This window comes from Vitis vinifera, chromosome 17 (genome assembly GCF_030704535.1).
Source record: "Vitis vinifera cultivar Pinot Noir 40024 chromosome 17, ASM3070453v1".
Lineage (NCBI taxonomy): Eukaryota > Viridiplantae > Streptophyta > Magnoliopsida > Vitales > Vitaceae > Vitis > Vitis vinifera.
In genome coordinates, this window is record NC_081821.1 from 14,618,578 (window position 1) to 14,640,935 (window position 22,358).

The following is a 22,358-nucleotide window of genomic DNA, read 5'->3' on the forward strand; positions in this document are numbered from 1 at the left end:
CCATTGATGCGTAAGCCCTAAGCTCTGATACCAAGATAGAAAGAAGAAGATAGAGAGAAAGAGAGAGTTTTATTGAAAAAATTGAATGAATTGCAATACAATACCTCTACTGTATATATAGCAGGGATTAGGAAAACAGAGAGGCTTACAACAAACTCAACAAACTAAACTACTAGTTGTTAAGCCGTTTTGCTACTTTTGCCTAATTCTGAACACCACCACTCGTAAAATTCACCCTCCTACACCTCCCCTTTGGCATACACTTGCACCCAAGAACCCAGGTTTGCCTTCCTCTCTGATTTGGGCTTTGATCCAATAAACTACAACACGAGTTGAGAGGGTTTCAAAGAAGCCGACGAACGAAGTTTAATCTGGAGTAAGCGCGCAGGAAAACACGCGGACTGAGGACAGCCTAGGCAACGCGAGATGGAGGGAAATCACCATGACTTCCATACACTTCAATGGGTGATGAGAGGGTGAGAAAGATTGGTTGCATGGGTATGAAAGTGGGGGTGAGAACGAGGGTTATGTGGTGGCACAAGCATGGGCTGTGATGGAGCACAAAACATGGGTTGTGGTCTTTTTAGGAAAACAAATGGGTGCATGACACGGTGTAGAGAGAGAAAAGGTGGCGGTGAGTATGGCATAAACTTGAGAGTGAAAAATGCATGATAGGATGAGCAAGGGAATGTCATGAGGGGAGCATGTAGGCTGCACGAACGTGAGAGAATGTGGGATAGGTGAATGGGTGGGAAGATAAGCAATTGGAGAAAGGATGATGGTGGAAAACAGAGTAAAATGGGAGTGGAAGTCTGAAAACAAAAATAGAACTCTGAAAACAGGTTGAAGACCAAGCCATGCTAAGCATAAAATGAAAGCAAATGAGCTCAAATCCCACAAGAACATGACAAAATCCACAAGGTTCACATTCAGACATCAGAATAAATATATATATATATATATATAAACTAGTAATCCCATAAATCATAACCGAAACTATATGAAAGCAAAGAGATCCATTTAACAGAAAACCATACTTGCACTTTTTCTTCCTCAGGCAAACTTCTCTCCCTCCGAAGGCCTGTTTCCTCCGAAGCCACCCCCCCTTTCTTTTCTTCTCTTTTTTTCCCTTCCCTTTCCCCTTTAAACCCTTTTTTTTTTTTTTTTTCAGTCAAAAACTCCTCACGCAAGTCATGGACCTGCTCCACTGTGCGCCTTCAGAGGATGGTGTCATCGTCTACCCAAACAGCATGGCCGCGGTCAGTTGCTCCACCACGCGTTCCATGCAGCTGCTGTTTCAAGGAACCGGTCCCCACTCCAAATGTCTTCCTTCGTGTGTTTCAAAAATCCCCGGGAAGGCTCAACGCAAATACATATATACATATAAAAAAAAGAACAGAGCCAAAAGAGGGGGTCTACAATTACACATTACAATTTTTCAATCTTTTTATATTATTAAATATTTCACATTATTTTGTTTCTTTTTCAAATTTGGGAGAATTGTGTTTTACACCTATTTAAGCTTGATAATTAATAAAAGGTCCTTCAAATACCCATAATTAATTACAAGGATATAAGGTTAGAATAGACAAAAATACCCCTTTGACTTACACCCATAATTTTTGTCTTTATACCATCACTTTCTTCCATATAATTTTCCTTTATTTAATCATTTTTTTATTTTTCATTATTTTTTAAGCTCTTTTAAAAATAATTGAAAAATCAGCATTATTTTCTATTTTTAAATTAAAAAAATTTATATTAATGATTCAAAAATTATTTTGGAAAATACTTTCGAAAAAAATATAAATTTAAATGAATAAAAATTATTTTTTACATTTTAAAAGTAAATAATTTAATGATTAAAACACTATTTAAAATAAATATATTTACTATTTTTTTTTCTTTTATACTAAAAAGTATTTTAAAGTTTACTTTTTTTACTTTTATAAAATAAAAAGTTTAAAGTTTTTTTTTAATCTTTTTCCTTCCATATTTTAATATTTTTTTGAACATGGACTTTTGGTAATAAGTTATATGAATGTTCCAAATTTGTTTATTAAGGAAATTTTTTAATGATTTGAATTAATTGAAAATTTATTGAAATAAGAAAAAAGAAAAAGAGAGAAAGATGATAGATGAAGAGTTTTTATTTTAAAAAACGTTTATAATATTTTTAACACTTGAATAATAAGATTTTTCAAGTGTTAAAAATATTGAAAGCGTTTCCTAAAATCACTACTAAATGGGTTTTAAGTATACTTTATAACAGATTACTTTGTGGTTTATGTAATTTAAACAAACATTTTATTGATTAATGTTCCAAGATATTTGTCCTATTTTCTTCTTTTAGTTTGATGCAAAAAAAATTGTTCAATGAAAATTTCATCCCAACCACTTGTACTCTATAAATACAATTCTCAAACCTAATATACTTTCAAGAAAATCTCAAAGCTTTAGAATCTTTAATGATTCATCCATCTTTTTAAAGTCAACATGAGGATGTAAATATTAGTACAAAGGAAAAGTGTCAATCACTTGAGAAAATGGTTTTGGGTTAAGAAAAATGGTAATAACTTCCATAAAAATTGGATATCTTCACTTTCAAAATACATATCTTATAAGAAAAATAATTCTAAAAATAAACACCCTAATAATAATAATAATAATAATAATAATAATAATAATAATAATAATAATAATAATAATAATTAAAAGTTCAAAATTGCCCCCAACAATATTAACATATTTTACGGTTTATATTTTTAAATTTTTAAAATTTTCATGTGAAAATCAAAATCAATAAATATGATATTAACTTTTTGCATATGATTCTCACTTGATTGTAGTTTTAACTTTTTGTTTGATTAAAATATTTAATTTTTTATGTATATAAAATAAAAACTTAAAATGATTTTAACCTTTTACCCAGTTAAAATTTTGAATTTTTATTTGTATAAAATTAATTTTTCACAAAAATTATATTTAATATTTTATATTATTTTTCTCTTGATTTTATTAAAAATTAAAATTATATTAGGTCATTGGAATATAAAGAAAAACACTACTGTAAAAGAAAATTCTTTTAACAACACTCTTGCTTTGTTAAGGCGTTATGCACAAAGCAAAAGCCATCTGATCTGAATATTTTCACTATCATTTTTACATATCTATTGTTTCCACATAAGAAAAAGTAAAACGTGCAAGGAAGGATAAGGTATCTTTCAATCAAACTTAAACGATGGCAAAATGACTACTCGCAGTGACAAGACCCTCAATACTCTCAACCATTGGCAAAACTAAGACAAGCTAGACGGTATCACTGGGAGGCAAGAGCATCCCCTCCAAAACCTCCTGCAGCAAATCCCATTATCCTCCATACCCTACCTCAAATTCTGATGGAAATGAACCTTGATGATAGAGTTGCATCATCCTTCCATTCTTCTCTTCCATCTGATCTTATCTGATCTGATCAACAGCACCTCATTAGTGCCCCTGAACAATTAAACTTAATTTTTCACTTTCTCTTCTTCTCTGTTTTTTCCTTCCATCCTCCTCTTCCTTATCCTTTTTCATCTCTTCTTCAACCAACAGACTTGATAATGCGTCACTGGTAACCTATGCACATTAACCGGAAGACACAAACAAGATTTCATCACATTTAGGATGGAAAAAGATGCAGTAGCACAAGAACAGGGAAGATGCAATTACATAAGTTACATACATACATATTTCTTAGCTTTTTTTTTTTCATAGGTAAAGATAGGTATGTACAAATGAATAATAAAAAAAAGTACACAGGATTCATACATGGGACCCCTAAAAGAAAGATCTCGAAAGAGAAGTCATAAATGACCACCCTTACTCTCAACAAGACCCCACTCAATCTACAAAATCAATCAAAGGCATTGAGTCTTCTCTTATGTACACGCTAACCCAAGGTGAAAGATTACAAATAAACAAATGTTTTAACTTTTGATTAGTCTATTCTTTGTTTTCAAAAGCTCTTCAATTTTGCTTCCGTCAAATTGTCCAAAAACACAAAAAGGAGCAACTCTCCATACCTTCTTCCTTTCTTCCCAACAAATCAGTCATGCCAACTTAATAGAATATCTTTTATCAATGAAGGGATCACCCAAACTACACTGCATAGGGAGAACAATAGTTGTAGAATCCTTTTTTTGGTACAATAAAGTAGGAACTCTCTTTTAAGTTTACAAAGAAAACATCTATTCATTAATGGTCACCCTCTTTTTTATAGCTAATTTGATGTCAAAACTTTCCCCTAACTAGCTTTCCAAGCAAAAAAGCTCACTTTGGGCAAGACCCATGGATTCCAAATAATGTTTGTTGGAAAGGTGATTGACCTCTTGGGTTCCAAGACCAAATAGAAAAATTTGGCTGAAAATAGACCCTTTTTAGCATCCTTCCAAATCACCTTGTCGTTTTCTTCCCTACTAGTCGACTTCACTGGCAATGTTGAGAAAAAAGTCTCAACAACCTCCAGCTCTCAATCATTAAGTACATAGAAGCACAGATTCCAATAACTCCTCGCTCTTAAATCTTCCCATAAATCTGCCACCCAAGCCTCCTTTGATAAAGCCAAACATACAAGAATGGAAAGGAATTACACAAGGGCTCCCCGCTACACCATCTATCCTTCCAAAATATAATCCTCCAATCATTACCTATTTCAAAGGAGGTCCTACTAAAGAAAAGATCCCACGTCTTGCTTATAGCTTTTTAAACACCAACCTTGTAAACATCTCTTGCTTCACGGGAGTACCAACCCGCTTCTTCCCCTTCAGAAACATATCTCTAACTCCACCTACCAAGGAAGGCCTAATTCAAAAAAGAGACTCTTATCCAAAGCCAAGGCTCTTATCAAAGCAAACAACTGACCAACTAACTAAATGAGGCTTTTTCTCCAAAGTCCCACCTCCACAAAGAAAATCCTTATAAATTTTCTAAAACCTTAATCTAACCTTTCTAGGGATTACAAACAAGAACATGTAATATTTTGGCAGACCAGACAACGTACTTCTAATCAATGTAAGTCTCCCCCCTTCAGAAATATATTGCTTTTCCCACAGCAACAGTCTTCTATGAAACCTTTTTCCCACTGCATCTCATACTATTGTTGATCTGAAAAAGGCACCTAAAGGCAGACCTAAGTGGATGGAATCTCCCCCACCTTGCAACCTAAATCCATTTCTAAATCTTCTCATCTGCAACACCTTAAATTAGAATCAATTCACTTATATCTAGGTTTATTTTAAGCCTTAATAATTCTTCAAATCACATGAGCAACAAACTTAGGTGAACTAACCAATCTTAAGAATCCTTAGAAAAGACCAAAGCATCACCCACAAACAAAAGATGAGACACATCTAGCTCCTCTCCCCACCTCCGTCTCACCCTAAAACCCAAAAAGTAGGCCCCTTCCCTAGCCCTCTCCAGTAGGCAACTCAACACCTCCATAGCCAGATCAAATAAATAAGGAGAAAGAGGACCCCTTGTCTCAACCTCCTCAAGCTTTGAAAGAATGCAAAAGGGGTCCCATTGACAAGCACTAAGAACCTTGTTATGGATATGCACCAACTAATCGAATTAATCCTTTTTGGCCGAAGCCTATTTTTTCCAAAACTATTAACAAGAAAGTCCAATTGACATGGTCACAAACCTTTTCAATATCTAATTTACAAATTACTCCACTAGAATCCCTCTTCAACATGGAATTGATGGCCTCATTTGATATGAGTGTCGCATCTAAAATTTGTCTTTCGAAAGGAAAAGCATTTTGAAACATAGACATCACTTTTCTCACCATCATCTTTAATTTTCTTTGCCAAGACCTTAGCTAGAAATTGATACAAGCCACCCACCAGACTAATGGGTATAAAAACTTTTGAGTCCTCCACACTCCTTTTCTCTAGGGGGTAAAGCTAGAAAAATAGCATTTAAACTCCTTCCAAACTTGTCACAATCAAAAAATCCCTAAAGAACCTCATAACCTCATCTTTCACAAAATCCTAATTAAAGGGCCAAATCGCCATAGAAAAACCATCAAGTCTAAGAGTTTTCTCCCCATTTAAGTCATGCAAGGCACTAAACACTTCCACCTCTAAAAAAAGGCCCCTACAAGCCCACTACCTCTTACTGATCCAAGGTCTTGAAATAAATGTGAATGATGTTTGGTCTCTAATCCCTAGTATCAGACAATAATTGTTGAAAAGCCCAAGCCATTCCTTGCTTAATATTGATCTCCTCTAATAGCCACTCCTCATTCACCTTAATCTTAGCCAAAAAATCCCTTCTTTTATGGGCATTAATCACTTTGTGAAAAAACTTGGTGTTCTTAAGCCCCTCCTTCAACAAGATCTCTCTAGACTCTTGCCTCCATGAGACTTCCCCTAGAAGAGCCCACCTGTAGTAATCTTCTTTTGCTACCCTTTTGGCTTCCTCCTCCTCAAAAGAGAGTTGCTTCCCTCTCTTTAGAATCCTAGAAACCCGCCTGATTCAAAATTAGATCCTTTTGAACAACAATATTACCAAAGACTTCTTTGTTCCACACCTTCAGTCTTGCCTTTAACACTTTCAATTTAGAAGCCAAAATGAAACTAAAAGATCTTCTAAAATTAAGCTTCATCCACCGACTCTTGAGCAAACTTTGAATCCCTTTACCTTAAGCCACAAAATGTGAAAGGAGTTTTGCCACTCCTCATCCCTGCCCCATCTCGCAAAAGAGGCAAGTGATCCGAAACAGGCCTTTGCAAGGTGCACTACATCAACCCACTAAATGATTTCTCAATCTTCTGAAACCAAAAAACAGTCTGGCCTTGACAAAACTGATTGTTCAAACCACCACACCAAGTAAATGGGGCCCCCAACAGAAAAAGATCACGGAATCCAAGTTCCTTGATAATCTCTGAAAATCATCTCACGATTGTAAATAGTCTTTCCCCTCAACTTCATTTCCTTGGAAATCTAACAATATTGAAATCCCCACCTACACATCAAGGATCATCTGACAACCCTTTTATAACTCCCAAGTTTGCCCACAAGCCCTCCTCTCCCTCCCAACAATAGGCCCATACACCCCAATGAAGATCCAAATAATATCGTCCTCACAATTTTTTAAATGACAAAAGATCCAAAATACACACACTTCCATGCCAACAAGCTTCAATACTCTATTATTCCAAAAAACTACGACACCCAACTGCACCCCTAGCATCCACAACACCCCATTCCATAACCTACCCACCCCTAAACTTCTCACAATCTCCACCAACATATTATGGATTTTTCTCTTGTAAGCAAACCAAATCCACTCTTAGCAATCTGATCAAGGACTTTATAACTTTTATCTTTGTCATTAGCCTCTTTAACATCCTAGTTGAGAATTGTCAAATTCATTGACTAACCGATACCAGCTCCATCATCCCTAATCCCCCACAAGCCTCCTTTAGGAATCACTTGCAACATCAAGGGTGGAACTTCCCACCATAGCTGTGCTACAGAGCAAACCAAACCCACAATCATCTGCAAAGAGCTAAGAACATTCCTCCCATCAGATTTAATTAGAGATCTAACCCATTGACAATTTCAATTCTGAGCGATATCTTCATCCACCACAACAAAACCTCCACACCTGTCCCGTAAGGCTGAACAGCTCCTTCCACAAATGCAATGCGAGTCCTAATAATCTTATCCACACCTCTTTTGCAGGAACCCCATTCCAAAAGCACCTAACTACAGGGCCCATCTATCTAAATGAAAAAGTTTGTTCTGAAACATTCTCAACCCCCTATTAAAGCATTGATTCTGACTCAAGAATCTTCAAAATCAAACACAATAAGAGGTCCCCCTAGCAAAAATAACCACAATTCTTTCAACTGCCAATTCAAAATAGCCCACTTATTTAAAGTTTTCAGGTCAAAAGTTGGGGTTATAAACTCCCCCCATCTACCCATCAAACAAAGCTTTAAAGATTGGCCCCTCAAAAGAACCTCCCTTACTCCTAATTGAATTCAAATAGCCCCCCCCACCTTAACTATAGCCTTCCTAGTCTTGTTTGTGTAAGACTCAGCTAAAGGAGCTTCCAACTTGCACCTCTCCACTACCTGCATCTTCCACCAAGGGACAACCTAAACCCTTGGAGGAAGAGACCATCCCAAGGCTACAGAGCTAATCTGCAAGAGTGCGCCACCCCCTGGGCAGCCCATGCCTTCTGGGAAAACCAGACCAAATCTTTTCATCTCCACTAAGAACACTAAATATTGGATAAATCTACCAGTTCCATTGCTACAGCACAGTAGCCTGAATCTCCTCCCCCCTTCCTCCCACACCAAAAGACCTAAGAAACTTTCTTCCTCCTGGAAACACAACTCCACTCTTTCTAGCAAACGAGATAGACTAATCTCTCCAAATCTAATCTAGCTAGAGAAGCCCCTGCCTCTCTCCACAATTTTCCCCTGCAGACAGCCATTGACCTTCTCAATGGAGATCTCAAAGGACTTTGACTCCACACCAAACCACCTAATCGCTACCCTCATCCTTTCTAGCATATTTCATTCCAGGAATTGGTCATAAAATTCTTTTTAAAGTGTTAAAAGAAAGATTGAAGGCTGCATTAGAAAAGTTGATATCTCATAACCAAATAGCATTTGTTTGTACATATTATCATGCCATCATCATGTCAGTGTCCTTTTTCTAATTTGTCATGTTAGTGTGCTTTATCATATAACAGTCCATGTCTGTTTCACAAAAGATTGATGCATCAACTCACAAGTGATCTGGGCCGAGACTAGAAACCCTTCTTTTCCAAACCTAAGTCTTCAATTCTACATTTTAAGTGAAGTGACAAATTTAGAATCTGATGCATGCCAATTAAGCAAGCATCACATGGTTTCTTTTTTCTCATTTCCACTCTGAAATTTGGCGATCAATATTCTTTCTTGTATGAGTTAGGTCATATAGATATTTGGTTCTGATTCAGTGTTAGATTCTACCATCTTTTACTGACTTTTAACATTCTTGAACTACAAGCCTATTTCAGTAAAAGATTATCACAAACCTTATCAATCATTAAGTATTTCATAAGAATATTGTAGGAGAGTTTGATGTTCCTACTTAACTAATATGCCCTTGAGAATGTAAACAATGAAGTTGATTGGGCATTGAACAGAATGAAGCCAAACATTAATGTTAAGTGGAAAGGGGGAAACTGGGTTTATTAAGAATATTCTTTGTAATTATATGACTATAAATGGGTATGCTTAGCTTGTTTAATTAATAGTTATAAGCTTTGCTGGAATTATTAGTAGTTACTTAGAATTAACTATGGCAAGTAGTAACTAACATCTCTGGGATGAGTATTACCCAAGGTACTGCAACGAGTTATTGCCCAAATCTCTACAGCCTGAAAATGTCGACACTATTACAGCAGGGTGCTAATAAGAATTCTTGGTCTGTTCTGAGTTTTCTTTACACAGGTTTTATTAATGGTTGTGAGTACCCTTGCTTTTAACACTATGTTTTGAAAGCATGATTGCCTAAATCTTATGCTATCTTTCTCTCTCTCATCTTCTTTCTGTTGGTTTCTTTTCTTGTACTTTTCTCCCACTCTCATTTTTAAAGAACAAACTAAAACAGTTAAAACAACACTAATCCACATCTACCAATTTCTTCTCACTGCTAAACTAATCTATGACAAACCTCAACACTAATCCCTCGTTATAGTATGAGATTCCAAACGACATGCATCAAATATTTAGTGCACATCTGTTAAGAAATATAAAAATACAATAATGCCATTTTGAAAACAATCTCCTCAACTAAGCCCATGTGACCACACTCCTCATGCACTTTGTCTTTGAGATTCAAGTAACAAAATTCCTACCTTTATTTTTATATTTTGTCATGCAACACATTGTACTATGGTGTTCTGTGTATTCATATTGTGGATACTTTATCATTCATGTAAATCAGACAATTCCATGTGTGCTTCTCATTGCTGGCACACATTGTTACCATCCCACATGATTGAAACATCTTTGTTGCTTCAATATATCATTTACAAATGCTTTAGTTGTAATTAAGTGCTAATTATATAAAGAAGCTAAAATTGACATTAGCACCCAGTCTCATATTCAGTGTTTTCTGATGTGAATGGATGTACACACATGAAATATAACTGATTAGCCATATTCTTGTACATTTGCATCTAAGCAGGTTTTATGTATTGTTCCCAAGGATTTCAGTGTGTTTCTGAATTTTTATACTATTTTCATTCCAAAATGACACACTAAACAGAGAGATATATGAAAGAAATGAATTTATTCCAATCATATACGAAACATAGTGAACATAGTTAATTATGATGGGATATCAAATTGCAAACAAGATTTTATGCCAAATTGTTAAATGGACCAAAGCAACTATCTCACTACAATGGCCCAAACAGTCCTTTAAGTAGGACCACAGAACTGTCCCAGTGAAACAGTGACTTAGCCATTTCCCAGGCTTTTAGATTAACAAAGAAAATTGAGAAAGAACAAAATGTCCACAGATGAACTCTTAAGATGATATAATAGTCATTTCTCTATGTTAAGATTAATGTTCAACTCACCAATAATGAAAATGCATACAAAAAGATCTGTCAAATAATTCAACTGTTGGAAGAAGAGCTTTTAATGTACAAATGTTTTATAACTCAATGTGTTTTTTAATGTATCATCTTTTGCGTGAGAAATGCCCAACAAACTTGTAGCTATCTAAGCCTTCACACTTTTAGTTGCATGTAATTCTAAGGTACAACTAACAACAAAAGGGTATAAAGCATACCTCCAATTTAGCTTTAGCTTCATCAGAAAATGCTTTACAAAGAATCTCATAACTGCTGTCAACTCCTATCTGCAAACAAAATTTTTCAAAACAATCTGAACACTTTACAATAAATTGAATAAAGAATGTAAACAATAAGATATTGTATGAGAAGTATCTCAACAACTCCATTCCATACCAATGGATTGACTCTTGATGGTGAAATACTTGCTATGGTGTATCTGCACAAAAAGATTAACATGCAAGCATGGTACAAAATGCAATGATAAGTAAAGGATTTTAAGGATATAAAATTTCATTACTAATTATAATAAGAAAAAGTAAAGATCCCTCAAACACTTGTGAGATAAAGCTGAGTAGAAATCACAAAAACTAAATTCAGTTGATGATATTTATAAGCCATCTCCAACTAGCATGCATGGTTGCTTTGAGGATATTAAATGAGGGTCTTTTCAATCCATTCATCTTCTGGATTTACATGTGATCATAAGGTCAAAGTCTTCAATATGTAGGAGACTTCTCCCAACCAACAATTTGTAGTTCAGACACTAGAGAACATGCCCACCTATGATCATTTCTGAATGTGCATATGCAAATCCTCATATGATAATCTTTTAGTAGTGGACTTGCAGGACTAAGCAGAGGATGAATAGAAGGGACTTTCTCACAAACCATGAACAACATTAAAGATGTGGGTTATTCTAACAAACCTATATAGAAATTATCCCCTCGATAAATAGGTTCTGAGAATTTTAACTTGTGCCAATGCTCTCATATCCAGTCTGACTTTTAATGGCTAGGTCTCTGTGAAATCTAAAGAAAATAAGATTCAATTTGAAGTGACAAACCCCGAAATGATGGGAAAGCTATCTTGCCAAATTCAATTTTAAATCATAAAAAAGAAACTATTATTCACAAGTTTGGTCAATGGTCTTAAGGCCAATGTGAAGAAATGAGCATAGTTCAATCAATCCAAGGCCTTGTCTTTAATCAATTCTCAAACGGTGCTTTGATCAATCAAGTCAAATCCTCCATTAATTGGGCACTTGGCAGTAGCTTACAATGAACATATTTTGACACACAATTAAACAAGGCCCACTTAGGGATATTTTGAGACTTAAGGGCATGAACAAAGCCAACAAAATCCTAATGATCTCCATGTCATTTTCCATTCCTAAAAGTGTATGCTGACAATGCTAAAATCTCTTCAAATGCAGAATATATGAGGCTCCATCTTTCTAGCTTCAACATGAAAAACATTTGGACTCAAAGTGACTAAATCATAACCAATTTTGCCGATATACTCTTCCAACACCTAAATACCTAACACTTATATTGTCTTTCATTTTGAGAGAAAATATAAATTCTTAATTATTTGATACTACATGATATGATGATGCATAAGGGCAATGGACTCCATTTTGACTTGACCACCAAAGACAACTCCCTATGGTGTTCTTTGACTCCAACTTACACACATGAACACAAACACAGAGGCAAATGTTGTGAAAGCATATTTGCAAACACGTGTACATAATTGTAACCTGTTGTCTATATCTTGGTGGTTTACCTCACTCACCCAGCCACCCAGCCCAATGGACAGAACCCTTGAGTATTATTAGAAAGGACTTGAAGGGATACACACATGGATATGTATACTCTTCCTGATTCTTCTTTTACTTCATCCTCAAATTCCATTTCTACTAATAAAAAATATAAGTTGGTAATTTAAGTGAAAATTTTACCTTAATTTACCTACATAGAAATTCATAGCTGAAAAGTTTGCTTTTTGAACAGTGAGCACCACAGCACCCATGGAATTCTACAAAATGAGGAAAATATTAAATCAACACCTCTTGCAAGCATGGATAGTATTTCTGAAGTATAACTTAGGATTTGTCATGTCCAAAGTTTAGCAAATAGAACCAAACAATATATATGTATAAAGAAAAACACACACATATGCATGAACAAACTCAACTACATGCATATGCACACACTCGCACTGACAGCATGTACACATACACATACACTGTGCATATACATGCATATGCACACACACACACACAGAGAACATATACACAGAGGTATACAGACATACAAAAATGCACATATATACACACAAGGAGAGACACATACTCATACATACAAATATACACTTATATACATACATATATACATGCATAAAAATATGAAAATACATGCACATTTACATATACAGGTACACATGTTTTTATGCATAGCTTAGAGAGATTAATGGAACTCCAGTATGAGATCATATCAACATAAACACTATCACAATTTCTAGGAGCTCTGTTTGGATCTCAAAAACAACAAGGACAGAGGAAGAAATCAATTTTGCATTGTTTGGTTGTGATGGAAAATAGGAAGGAAAGCAGATAGGAACAGAAACATGCAATAAAGTAATGAAAAGTTGAGACTATTTGATGAAAGAGTAAAGGAAAACATTAATGAGGCTCGATTTTTTTCCTTCCCTTTCCTTTTTCTATTCCTTCATAGTTTCCGAGAATTGTTTAAAGCAGAAGTATCATGTAAAGTAATTTGCTAAGCACTGTCCTTTCATTTACTTCCATGTCAATATAATTCCCCTAAGCATCAAGAGAGAGGAAAAGGAAAAAGAATTCAGCACCTTGCAAGCAATAAGCTCAATTAGTTGCATTAAGAATCTACCCAATCCCTTCCCTTGCACACTAGGCTCAAGCTGTAGTTCATACACATAAACAACAGGTAGGTCCTCCTCTATAGTAAAGCGGTATTGTACAAATCCAACAATGGTGGCCCTAGCACCTGTGATTGTATCAGAAGTCTTTCCAGTTCCCAACAGTGCAGTCATCTCATTAGTGCCAGAATCTGGAAAGCTATGCACAAATATGTACCGTGCTTCTGGAGCAACCATTTCCCTGCGCTTCACCTTCTCTTCCGCAGGCCATTCAGATCCATATGACCCCTCCATATTGACCTGCAAGTTTCAGAGACATGTCCTATCATATTGCTCTATGACAGGCTAATTCAACAGAGAGGAAGAAAGAGGCACAGTTTCATCATTTTGGCTCAGCAAAACAAAAGATGAAGATATCGGCATTGACTCTTACAACCTTAAGGAGGTTTTGAATGTACTGCTTTATGGGAGAGGACAGCTTATCACCACGCCCTGATTTCAAATGTACAGATAGGCCTATAAATCAAATTAACATAAGCATTAACTTGGAAATCAAGCATCATGATGGCTCAGAATAAAAATAAACATAACAATGCAATAATAATAACAATAATAACAACAACAACAACAATAATAATAATAATAATAATAATAAGCTTCACATAACTATTTGGCTCCTTGTATTGACAGAAAGTAGACACGGAAAACATATGACAGAACAGACACATCATTGGGTACACAGTAAAAGGATATATATACTTGATCCAAAAAATTGGAGTGTGCTTCCCCTTTTAAATCTGGGATAGCACTTTTTAGCAAATAGGGGTCCCATAGAGCAACCTTGTTCGTCCCATGTTACACAAGTTCTTCAATGAGATAACCAACAGGATTGTATCAAGAATGATATGCAGCCAATGCAACAGTTTGAACAAATTTCTTTTTCCTGATTCTATTTCAAATAATTTACTATAATGATCATCAGGTAGCAAAATTGATAATTAAAAAGCACAAACACGGAAACACCTTCAACAAGTAATTGGCATGAAAGGATGATAATCGGTGATCAAAAAAACAATCAGTACCTAAGTTATTCCTAGCATGGAGGCTAAGGCAACCAAAGTAGTGGTATAAGTCCGGGGTTTAATACTTTGGACAAACCCACCAGCCCTCTCCACTCTGCTGCTGCCAAAAGGAGGGGAAAAACAAAAATAAAACAAACAACAAATAAATAAAAAACATAGGGCTCACGTTGAACATATGGATGAAGTTCTTTCTTCTTGTAGGAAAAGTAGAGACATTCATGTTAATAGGCACCTAGCAAAATGGGGCAGACCCTAGTATGCAGAGAGTATACAAAGTACACCAAAAGCCAAAGAAGCAAAAAAAATAAAAAAATAAAAAATAAAAATAAATGCAACCAGCATGAAAGCTACCTAACCCCTACTCAAACTATTAAGTTATGTTTGGTTTTTGTAAAGTACCAAGGAAAGATAAAAAAATACAAAGGAAAATTATTTTCTCATATTTGGTTGTGGTATAAAAAATATCAAATAAAATCAAATACAATTATAATTAGTTAGAAATTTCTACATTTTTAAATTTTTTAATCTTTATATAAAAGTGTTTAAATAAGTTACAGGAGTTTGAAGTAGTATATATAAATAATTTATTAACTTTAAATGTATTTTTTATTTTCATTCACTTTTTATTTCCTTCTACTTTTCCTCTCTATTTTCATTCCCTCATGTTTTCCTTTACATTTTTCCGAAAACCAAACATAGCCTTAATGAAATATAAAGAAGATAGATGATCATCTCCTAAACAACCCCAACTTCAAATGAACAAATATTTACGGAGATTTTTCAATGCCAGTTAGTAACCTCTCCAAGTCATCAAAAATCCTTAACTCTACTTCTTATAACACACCACAACAAGCATAAAAAGATCTACTCCACACCATTTTGCGAACCTTACCACAAACCATCATGCGAACCATACTAAATATCCTTAACAAAATGGGGAATAACCCATGACTGTAAACAAGGAGAACAACAAAGTCATAAAGTCCCTTGTTATGTCGGCAGAAGCTTTGATGCAAACATCATTAATCAAGAACACAAAGATAAAAAATAAAAATCAACACAAATGGTACACGAGGTTTTAACATGGTTCGGCCAACCATGCCTACGTCCACAGATGAGAGAGAATCATTTCACTATACAATAGAGAACATTACAAAAAATAGAACCAAAACATTACAGAGGATAGAACCAAATACAACTATTAGGTTCCCGAAACATCCCATGTTTCCCCACTCTTCATATCCCTACCCTACCATGAGCCCTCTTACTTCACTGAGTACCTTCCGTTTTTCCTCACATCTCTATCCACCTTGTGTAGTCTTTACAAACCCATCTCTATCTCATAACTTTTTCCCCTCATGACTTAGAATATTTATAGAAATATTTCCAACAACCTTCCTTATTTTATAAGGAAGTCTAATATTACAATAATATATCAACTTAGAAATATTCTATATAATATTCTTTATAAAAAATGAATTTATATTAATTAGGAATTTGAGACACTTCCTAACAATCTCTACCTTCAACCAAATTCCATGAAGTCAATCTTCAAACTCTCCATGACACAAGCTTTTGTATCATATCACCACGAGAAAGCAATCGACTTCACCTTCAACTGAAATTCCTTTTGTCTTCGTCTTGTATGCTTTGTAATCTTTTACTCTTCTAGAAATCTTCAATCCGAAGCTCTAATACCAATTTGTTACATTGACAAAAGCTTTGATGCAAACATCGCTAATCAAGAACATAAAGATAAAAAATAAAAAAAATAAAAAAAAATCAACACGAACGGTACACAAGGTTTTAACGTGATTCAATCAACCATGTCTACGTACACGGATGAGAGAGAATCATATCACTATAAAATAGAGAACATTATAGAGGACAAAACCAGAACATTACAAAGGACAAAACCATATACAACTATTGGGTTCTCGAAACATCCCATGTTTCCCCACTCTTCGTATCCCTACCCTACCACAAGCCCTCTCGCTCCACCGAGTACCTCCCGTTCTTTCTCACATCTCTATCTACCTTGTATAGTTTTTACAGACTCATCTTTATCTCATAACTTTTTCCCCTCATGACCTAGAATATTTATAAAGATATTTCCAACAACCTTCCTTATTATATAAGGAAGTCTAATATTACAATAATATATCAGCCTAGAAATATTGTATATGATATTCTTTACAAAAAATGAATCTATACTAACTAGGAATTTGGGACACTTCCTAACACCCCTCATAATGGATAAGAATGTGGTTAGTTAACTCCTTTCTTTGTCTACATAAAAACCAGAACAAGGTCCAACCCGATCTTATAAGCTAATAAATCTTATAAATTTTATCCCAAAGACTTCCCAAACAAAGAAATCAACCTTAGATGGAGCCTTCAAATCACCATTCTTAGAGACTCTTCACACCTATAATCACAACCACCATAAACAATAATCTGGTGGATAAGCGGCAAAAAGAATTCTACCAACTTCAATTCCCAATGATGGAAGCTCCTAAAGGTTTTACTATCTAGTGTATCCAAGCACTCATCCCGTTCCATTCCATCCCATTAATCAACAAACTGGGAAATGTTTGAGCTGCTAAATTAAATAAGTTTGGGAAACAATCCTTTGAAGAGAACTTCCCAGATGAAACAACCCACCAAAACTTGGTCTAGAGACCAACACCCCAAGAAATGCACTTTAAGAGAGAAAACTATATTAAAAAACCCGCCAAAATAGCGGCTGAAAGTATACAAAGAAGAATAAAACAAGCCCCGCCAATTTCTTCTTAAATCTCTCCTCCACTCCATCCCAAACAGCCACGGATCTATGAGGAGCACCTAAAGGCAATCCCAGGTAAGAGGATGGGAGACTCCCAACCTTACACCCAAGATCCGCAGCCAAAGCCTCCGCGTTTTCCACACCACCTAACGGGACTAACTCACTTTATCCAAATTAATTCTCAACCCCGAAATGACCTCAAACCACATTAGAATCCAACTTAAATACATCATCTAATCCTAAGAAGCCCCACAGAAAACCAAAGTATCATCAACGAATAATAAGTGAGACACTCAAACCCCTTCACTACCTCTACCTCTCGCCTTGCAAGCTACCAAAAAACCCCATTTATGGCTTTCTTAAGAATGCAACTAAGAGCCTCCATAGCAATCGCAAATAAGTACGGTGAGAGGGGGTCTCCTTGCCTTAAACCCCTAGAACTTTGGAAGAAACCTGAAGATGTCCCAGAACAGAAAAGCTAGCTGTGGAGATGCACCACTGCATCCACCGAAGCCATTTCTCCCCGACACCCATCATACCCATAACTGAAAGCAAAAAGGACCAGTCCACATGATCATACGCATTTTCTAAATACACATGCTTGAAAGGAAATCATCCTAACCTCTTTCTGAGATAAGAGGATTAATAATATAGATTGTAGAGAGAATTAAAATATTTTTTAGGTAATATTAACAGAGATATTGGTCTCAAGTCCACTCTTTACACAACTTTTTTATTGCCTTAAAAGTGCTTTTCAGCAAAATTAGGCATAATATGCTTTTACAGAAGAACCGTCAAAGACTAAAAAAATTCATAATATAATGGCGTACCAATTGTATCATAATGACAGAAGGGAGAGAAAGAAACAAGAGGGTCTTTAACAGAAGAAGCTGCTTTCATGGCTTCATCAACTGCCTTTTTTTTTTCAAGTATCTGCAATCCAACCAACCAAATCCATGAAACTTAGTAATATCTTCTCCGTTTGGTAATCTTTTAAGAATAAATACAAATGTACCCACATCTTTCCGTTTCATCCTCTTTTCTCCGTTTCTTGAGAGACCCCCGACCTCCATTGCTGGCTTCTGCCCCAGAAGCTGAGCCAAACCCTTTTCCATCGCGACTGATTTCTTGACCCGGGTCGGGTCCAAAATGATTCTGCAAATCAGCCCCGGTCTTTCCTTAAGCTGCTTTAGGCAATAGACAGGAGGGGGTGTTTTTAAATATATTATTCATATATAATTTTATGTTTAAAAATTTATATAAAAAAAATTGATATATGAATTCTAAGAAAGGGAATGGGACAAGAAGGATAATGATCGGCAGGAAGAACTTAGTCCTCGCAGCGGGGATTCTCTATACCAAATCCAACTAGTTTAAGGAAGGAAATAAGACTAATGGGGATGAATAATCCCCAATCCACCTAGTTTAAGAAGGGAAACGGGACAGGATACGAAAAAGTATTAGAAATGGGGATGAGGTGAGCCGCCTCTAATCCTACCTCATCTCGTTTATATATCCATGGATTGAAAAATGGGGCAATTTCACTAATATTTTCACAAAATATCATTGAAGGTGTCGAAATGAAATCGATTAGTGAATATCGGAGGAAAAATCGCCAAAAAAATCGACTAAATAGTGTCAATATTTTGGTAAAATGCCGATATTTCGACGAAAATATTGAGGGAGACAACACGTGCAAGTGGGGGAGGGAGACAACCAAAAAAATCACGGCTTTTTGGGTGAGTGCCTGCTCTTCCTTGAATCCAACAACAAATTTTGATTTTTTGACGATCCCAGATTTCACCGTGTTTTAATATTTATAATTTAAAAAAAAAAATTCTAAATTTATCTTTTATTTTAAATTTATATTACCATTTTATTTTATATTATCCTTTTAAATTAATTACTTTTCATATTTATTTTATTAATCTTATTTTAAAAAATTACTATCACTTCACTCTAATTTTTTTATCTTTCTAATTTTATTTAATTAATGTTTTTATTTTAAAATATTAAAAATATAAATTTATTCAAAAATGGATAAAATATAAATTAATTAATGAAGGTATAATATTTTATAAATAAAAATTAATTTGATAAGATAAATTAGTTAGTATAATTTTTAATAATTTTAATTATTTAAATAAATTAATATTAATAGCAAAAATTTGTCACCACAAATTTATAATAAAATTTTAAAAATTAAATTTCAAATAAAATACTATAAATCGATTTAATTTTTTATTTGAAATATATTAAAACTGGCTTTAATAAAAGTAGTTTTAAAATTTTAAAATAAATTAATATAAATATATTAAAGGAATTTAAGTTAATTTTTTCAAAAAAAAAATTGATAAATACGATCCTTGATCATTGTGGACCCCGCATTATCTTGATGTGTTCCAACTCGATGAAGTAACTCGTTTTTTTTTATTTATTGAAAAAATCTAATTTTTAGATAAGAAAGAAAACCCTAAGTGTGACTCTTTATTTGAAAAAGACGATCTATGAAAAATCAAACCTCGATTTGAGGGTCAAATTACTTATTAGAAAGGTATGTTAAAAATTGTAGCACTCCTCTAAACCCCTAAAAGTGGGTTTCTACTAAATAAGGTAAAACATGCATAACAATTAACTAGGAGATCGCCTATAAAAAAAAATATCAATTAACTAGGAGATCAATGGATACCAAAATGATCAAATAATAAAACGAATCATGTATGAGAATAAGCAAAGTGGTAGTGAGATTGTATCTTAGTAGCAAGTAAAAATGCGCTATCAATGAAAAGGGGTTAGTGCATAATGATAGGTGTAAAATATCTCACACAAAACCAATCAAAATCAAACAATATCAATCATGCAATTCACTTGAATTGTTTTCAAGTAAATATTATGAATGTTGGGCCCCTACCAAAACCCAATTGATTTTGCATGAATTAATCTCATAAATTCAATTATTTTGGAATTATGAAAAATTCATTCATGCTTATTAAAAATCGAGAAAATTGAAAAATTATTTGAAGATCAAAGAAAATTTGTGAAAGTGCTTACCTGAAGGGAATTGTAGCAAGTTTATTAAAAATGAAATTTTTGGTGACTTTAAACCCTAAGGAAGGAAGAAGAAGAAGAAAAAAAAAATTTTAAATTATTTGAAAATTGGAGTTGAATTAAAATTATTTGAAAATATGGATTTGAAAATTGGAATTTTGGAAAATTATTTGAAAATGGAAGTTTTAAAAATTGGAATTTTGAAGAATTATTTGAGAATGGGATTTCTTGAAAATTAAATTTGAATATTGGAATTTTGGAAAATTATTTGAAAATTGGTATTTTGAAAAATTATTTGAGAATGAAAGTTTTGAAAATTAGATTTGAAAATATAAATTTTGGAAAATTAAACTTTAATATCAAAAGATGAAGAATTTAAAAAATAAAATAAAATAATAAAAAATGAGATGTGGTCGTTAGGATTGCATGCCAAAGGTGACCATGCATGAGTGTGGGCTCGGGGGTGGAAAGGTGTAGGTTTTGTTGGTGGTGAGTTGATTTGGCATTGTTGGAATTTGCAGAATTCCAAGTTTCCTCTTTAACTTCTAATTCCCATTTTTTCCAAGAAAAAAAAAAAAAAAGACACCACATATCATTTAAATGGTCTTGCCACCTCATCACCCACAAAGTCATCACTCAACACAAAAGAACCTTGGCCCCACCGTATTTCACCTCATCCTTCTCCAAAAAACCTTAGTATTTCTTTGAAAAACCCCACTTCACAAGGAAAAACTAGGCCTCCACCCGAATGAACCCTGAACTCCTCTTCCACCTTGTTCAACAGAGCCACGAAGATCAGCAGGTTCAAGAGTCAGGTTGGGATCACGGATCGTCGGCGGTCTGTGCCTACATAGACGACCAAGAACTCAGAGGGGGTGCGTCGAATCGACTCGAAGGTGCAGTTAGAAACGGAGTCGGAAAATGAGTGTATGGACCACGATCTGAGACTCACACTCATGGTCCTCCATTGCTGTAAAAGTATACTAGCAACATTTTCTGATGTGATATTATTATTTTTGTAAGACCATTGGCTGATTTCTAAGTTAGAAAGTGTAGCAGTAGCTATCAAGAGGTTAAATTGCACCAGCCATTGAGGTCTTGGAGGCTTGGGATCCACAATTAGATGTCCCTCGAAAATGTATCCTCTATTAGCCATATTTTCCGCTGTTTCTGAAGCTTCAGATGGATTCTCTACATGGTTTAGCTGTTGCCTAGCACCAACAATGCAACTCTTCAAGTTCTCATTCTCAGAAGAATTAGTCACATGGATTCAGACTATTCAAAAAACCTTAACCTAGCAAGCCAGAACCTGGGAACAGTGTATCTAGTCCTCAAAATAGTAGCAACCTAACATACAACTGAATAAAACAATTTTCGCAAAGAAGGCGAAGAAGGAGAGTAGTGGTCAAGAAGCAAAAACTTTATCGAGAAAACAACTTCCTTAAACATCTGTTTCTTCCCAAGTTGTTTCTGCAATTCCTACAATTATTTCTTCAAGTTCTCCTCTGACGACGACACAATTTTCTCTTAATTGTCTGCAATTTCTTCTTCCTTTAATATCTTTACCCTCTGTTCAACTTCTCAAGCCTTGCCGCCCAAATGAACCTCAATTGCCTTTAGCATCCATGAGTTGAGATTCACTTCTAGCCATATCCATGACCTATTTTGAGCATTCCCACAACTTGATGAGCATACTGTAACCCTTCATACTCACAAACTAAAAATATATTCTCTGCAGTTCCTTACTCCCTCAGGTAGAAATGAGGAACTTGATGCACACCATGGACGAGTACTAGGAACATAGGGAGATAGCAAGATAGAGCACAAAGGATTGGAACAAAATGAACTAGTAAAAGCCATGTTTCATGCTTCAATCAACAAACTTAGATGTAGGGGAGTGAGCCAAAATGGATTT

The 22,358-nt window shown here is 34.7% G+C and overlaps 1 protein-coding gene across 5 annotated transcripts; it reads right to left on the reverse strand.

Moving 5' to 3' along the window:
- Positions 1 to 3,045: 3,045 nt before the first annotated feature.
- LOC100257550 (uncharacterized) lies at positions 3,046 to 19,136 on the reverse strand. 5 transcript variants are annotated; one of them, XM_010647465.3, is made up of 9 exons: positions 18,894 to 19,133; positions 18,415 to 18,579; positions 18,226 to 18,328; positions 13,965 to 14,044; positions 13,499 to 13,828; positions 12,594 to 12,670; positions 11,027 to 11,069; positions 10,849 to 10,917; positions 3,046 to 3,618 (listed from the first exon to the last, which is right to left on the reverse strand). In XM_010647465.3, the coding sequence occupies exons 1-9, from the start codon at positions 18,960 to 18,962 to the stop codon at positions 3,487 to 3,489; spliced, it is 1,068 nt and encodes a 355-aa protein (XP_010645767.1). In that variant the 5' UTR covers positions 18,963 to 19,133; the 3' UTR covers positions 3,046 to 3,486. The 5 variants fall into 5 exon arrangements, 2 of the variants coding, with proteins under 2 accessions (XP_010645767.1, XP_002263749.2); XR_009464564.1 differs by having other exon boundaries at positions 3,536 to 3,618; positions 12,604 to 12,670; positions 18,894 to 19,135; XM_002263713.5 differs by having other exon boundaries at positions 18,415 to 19,133.
- Between the last annotated feature and the right edge of the window lie 3,222 nt (positions 19,137 to 22,358).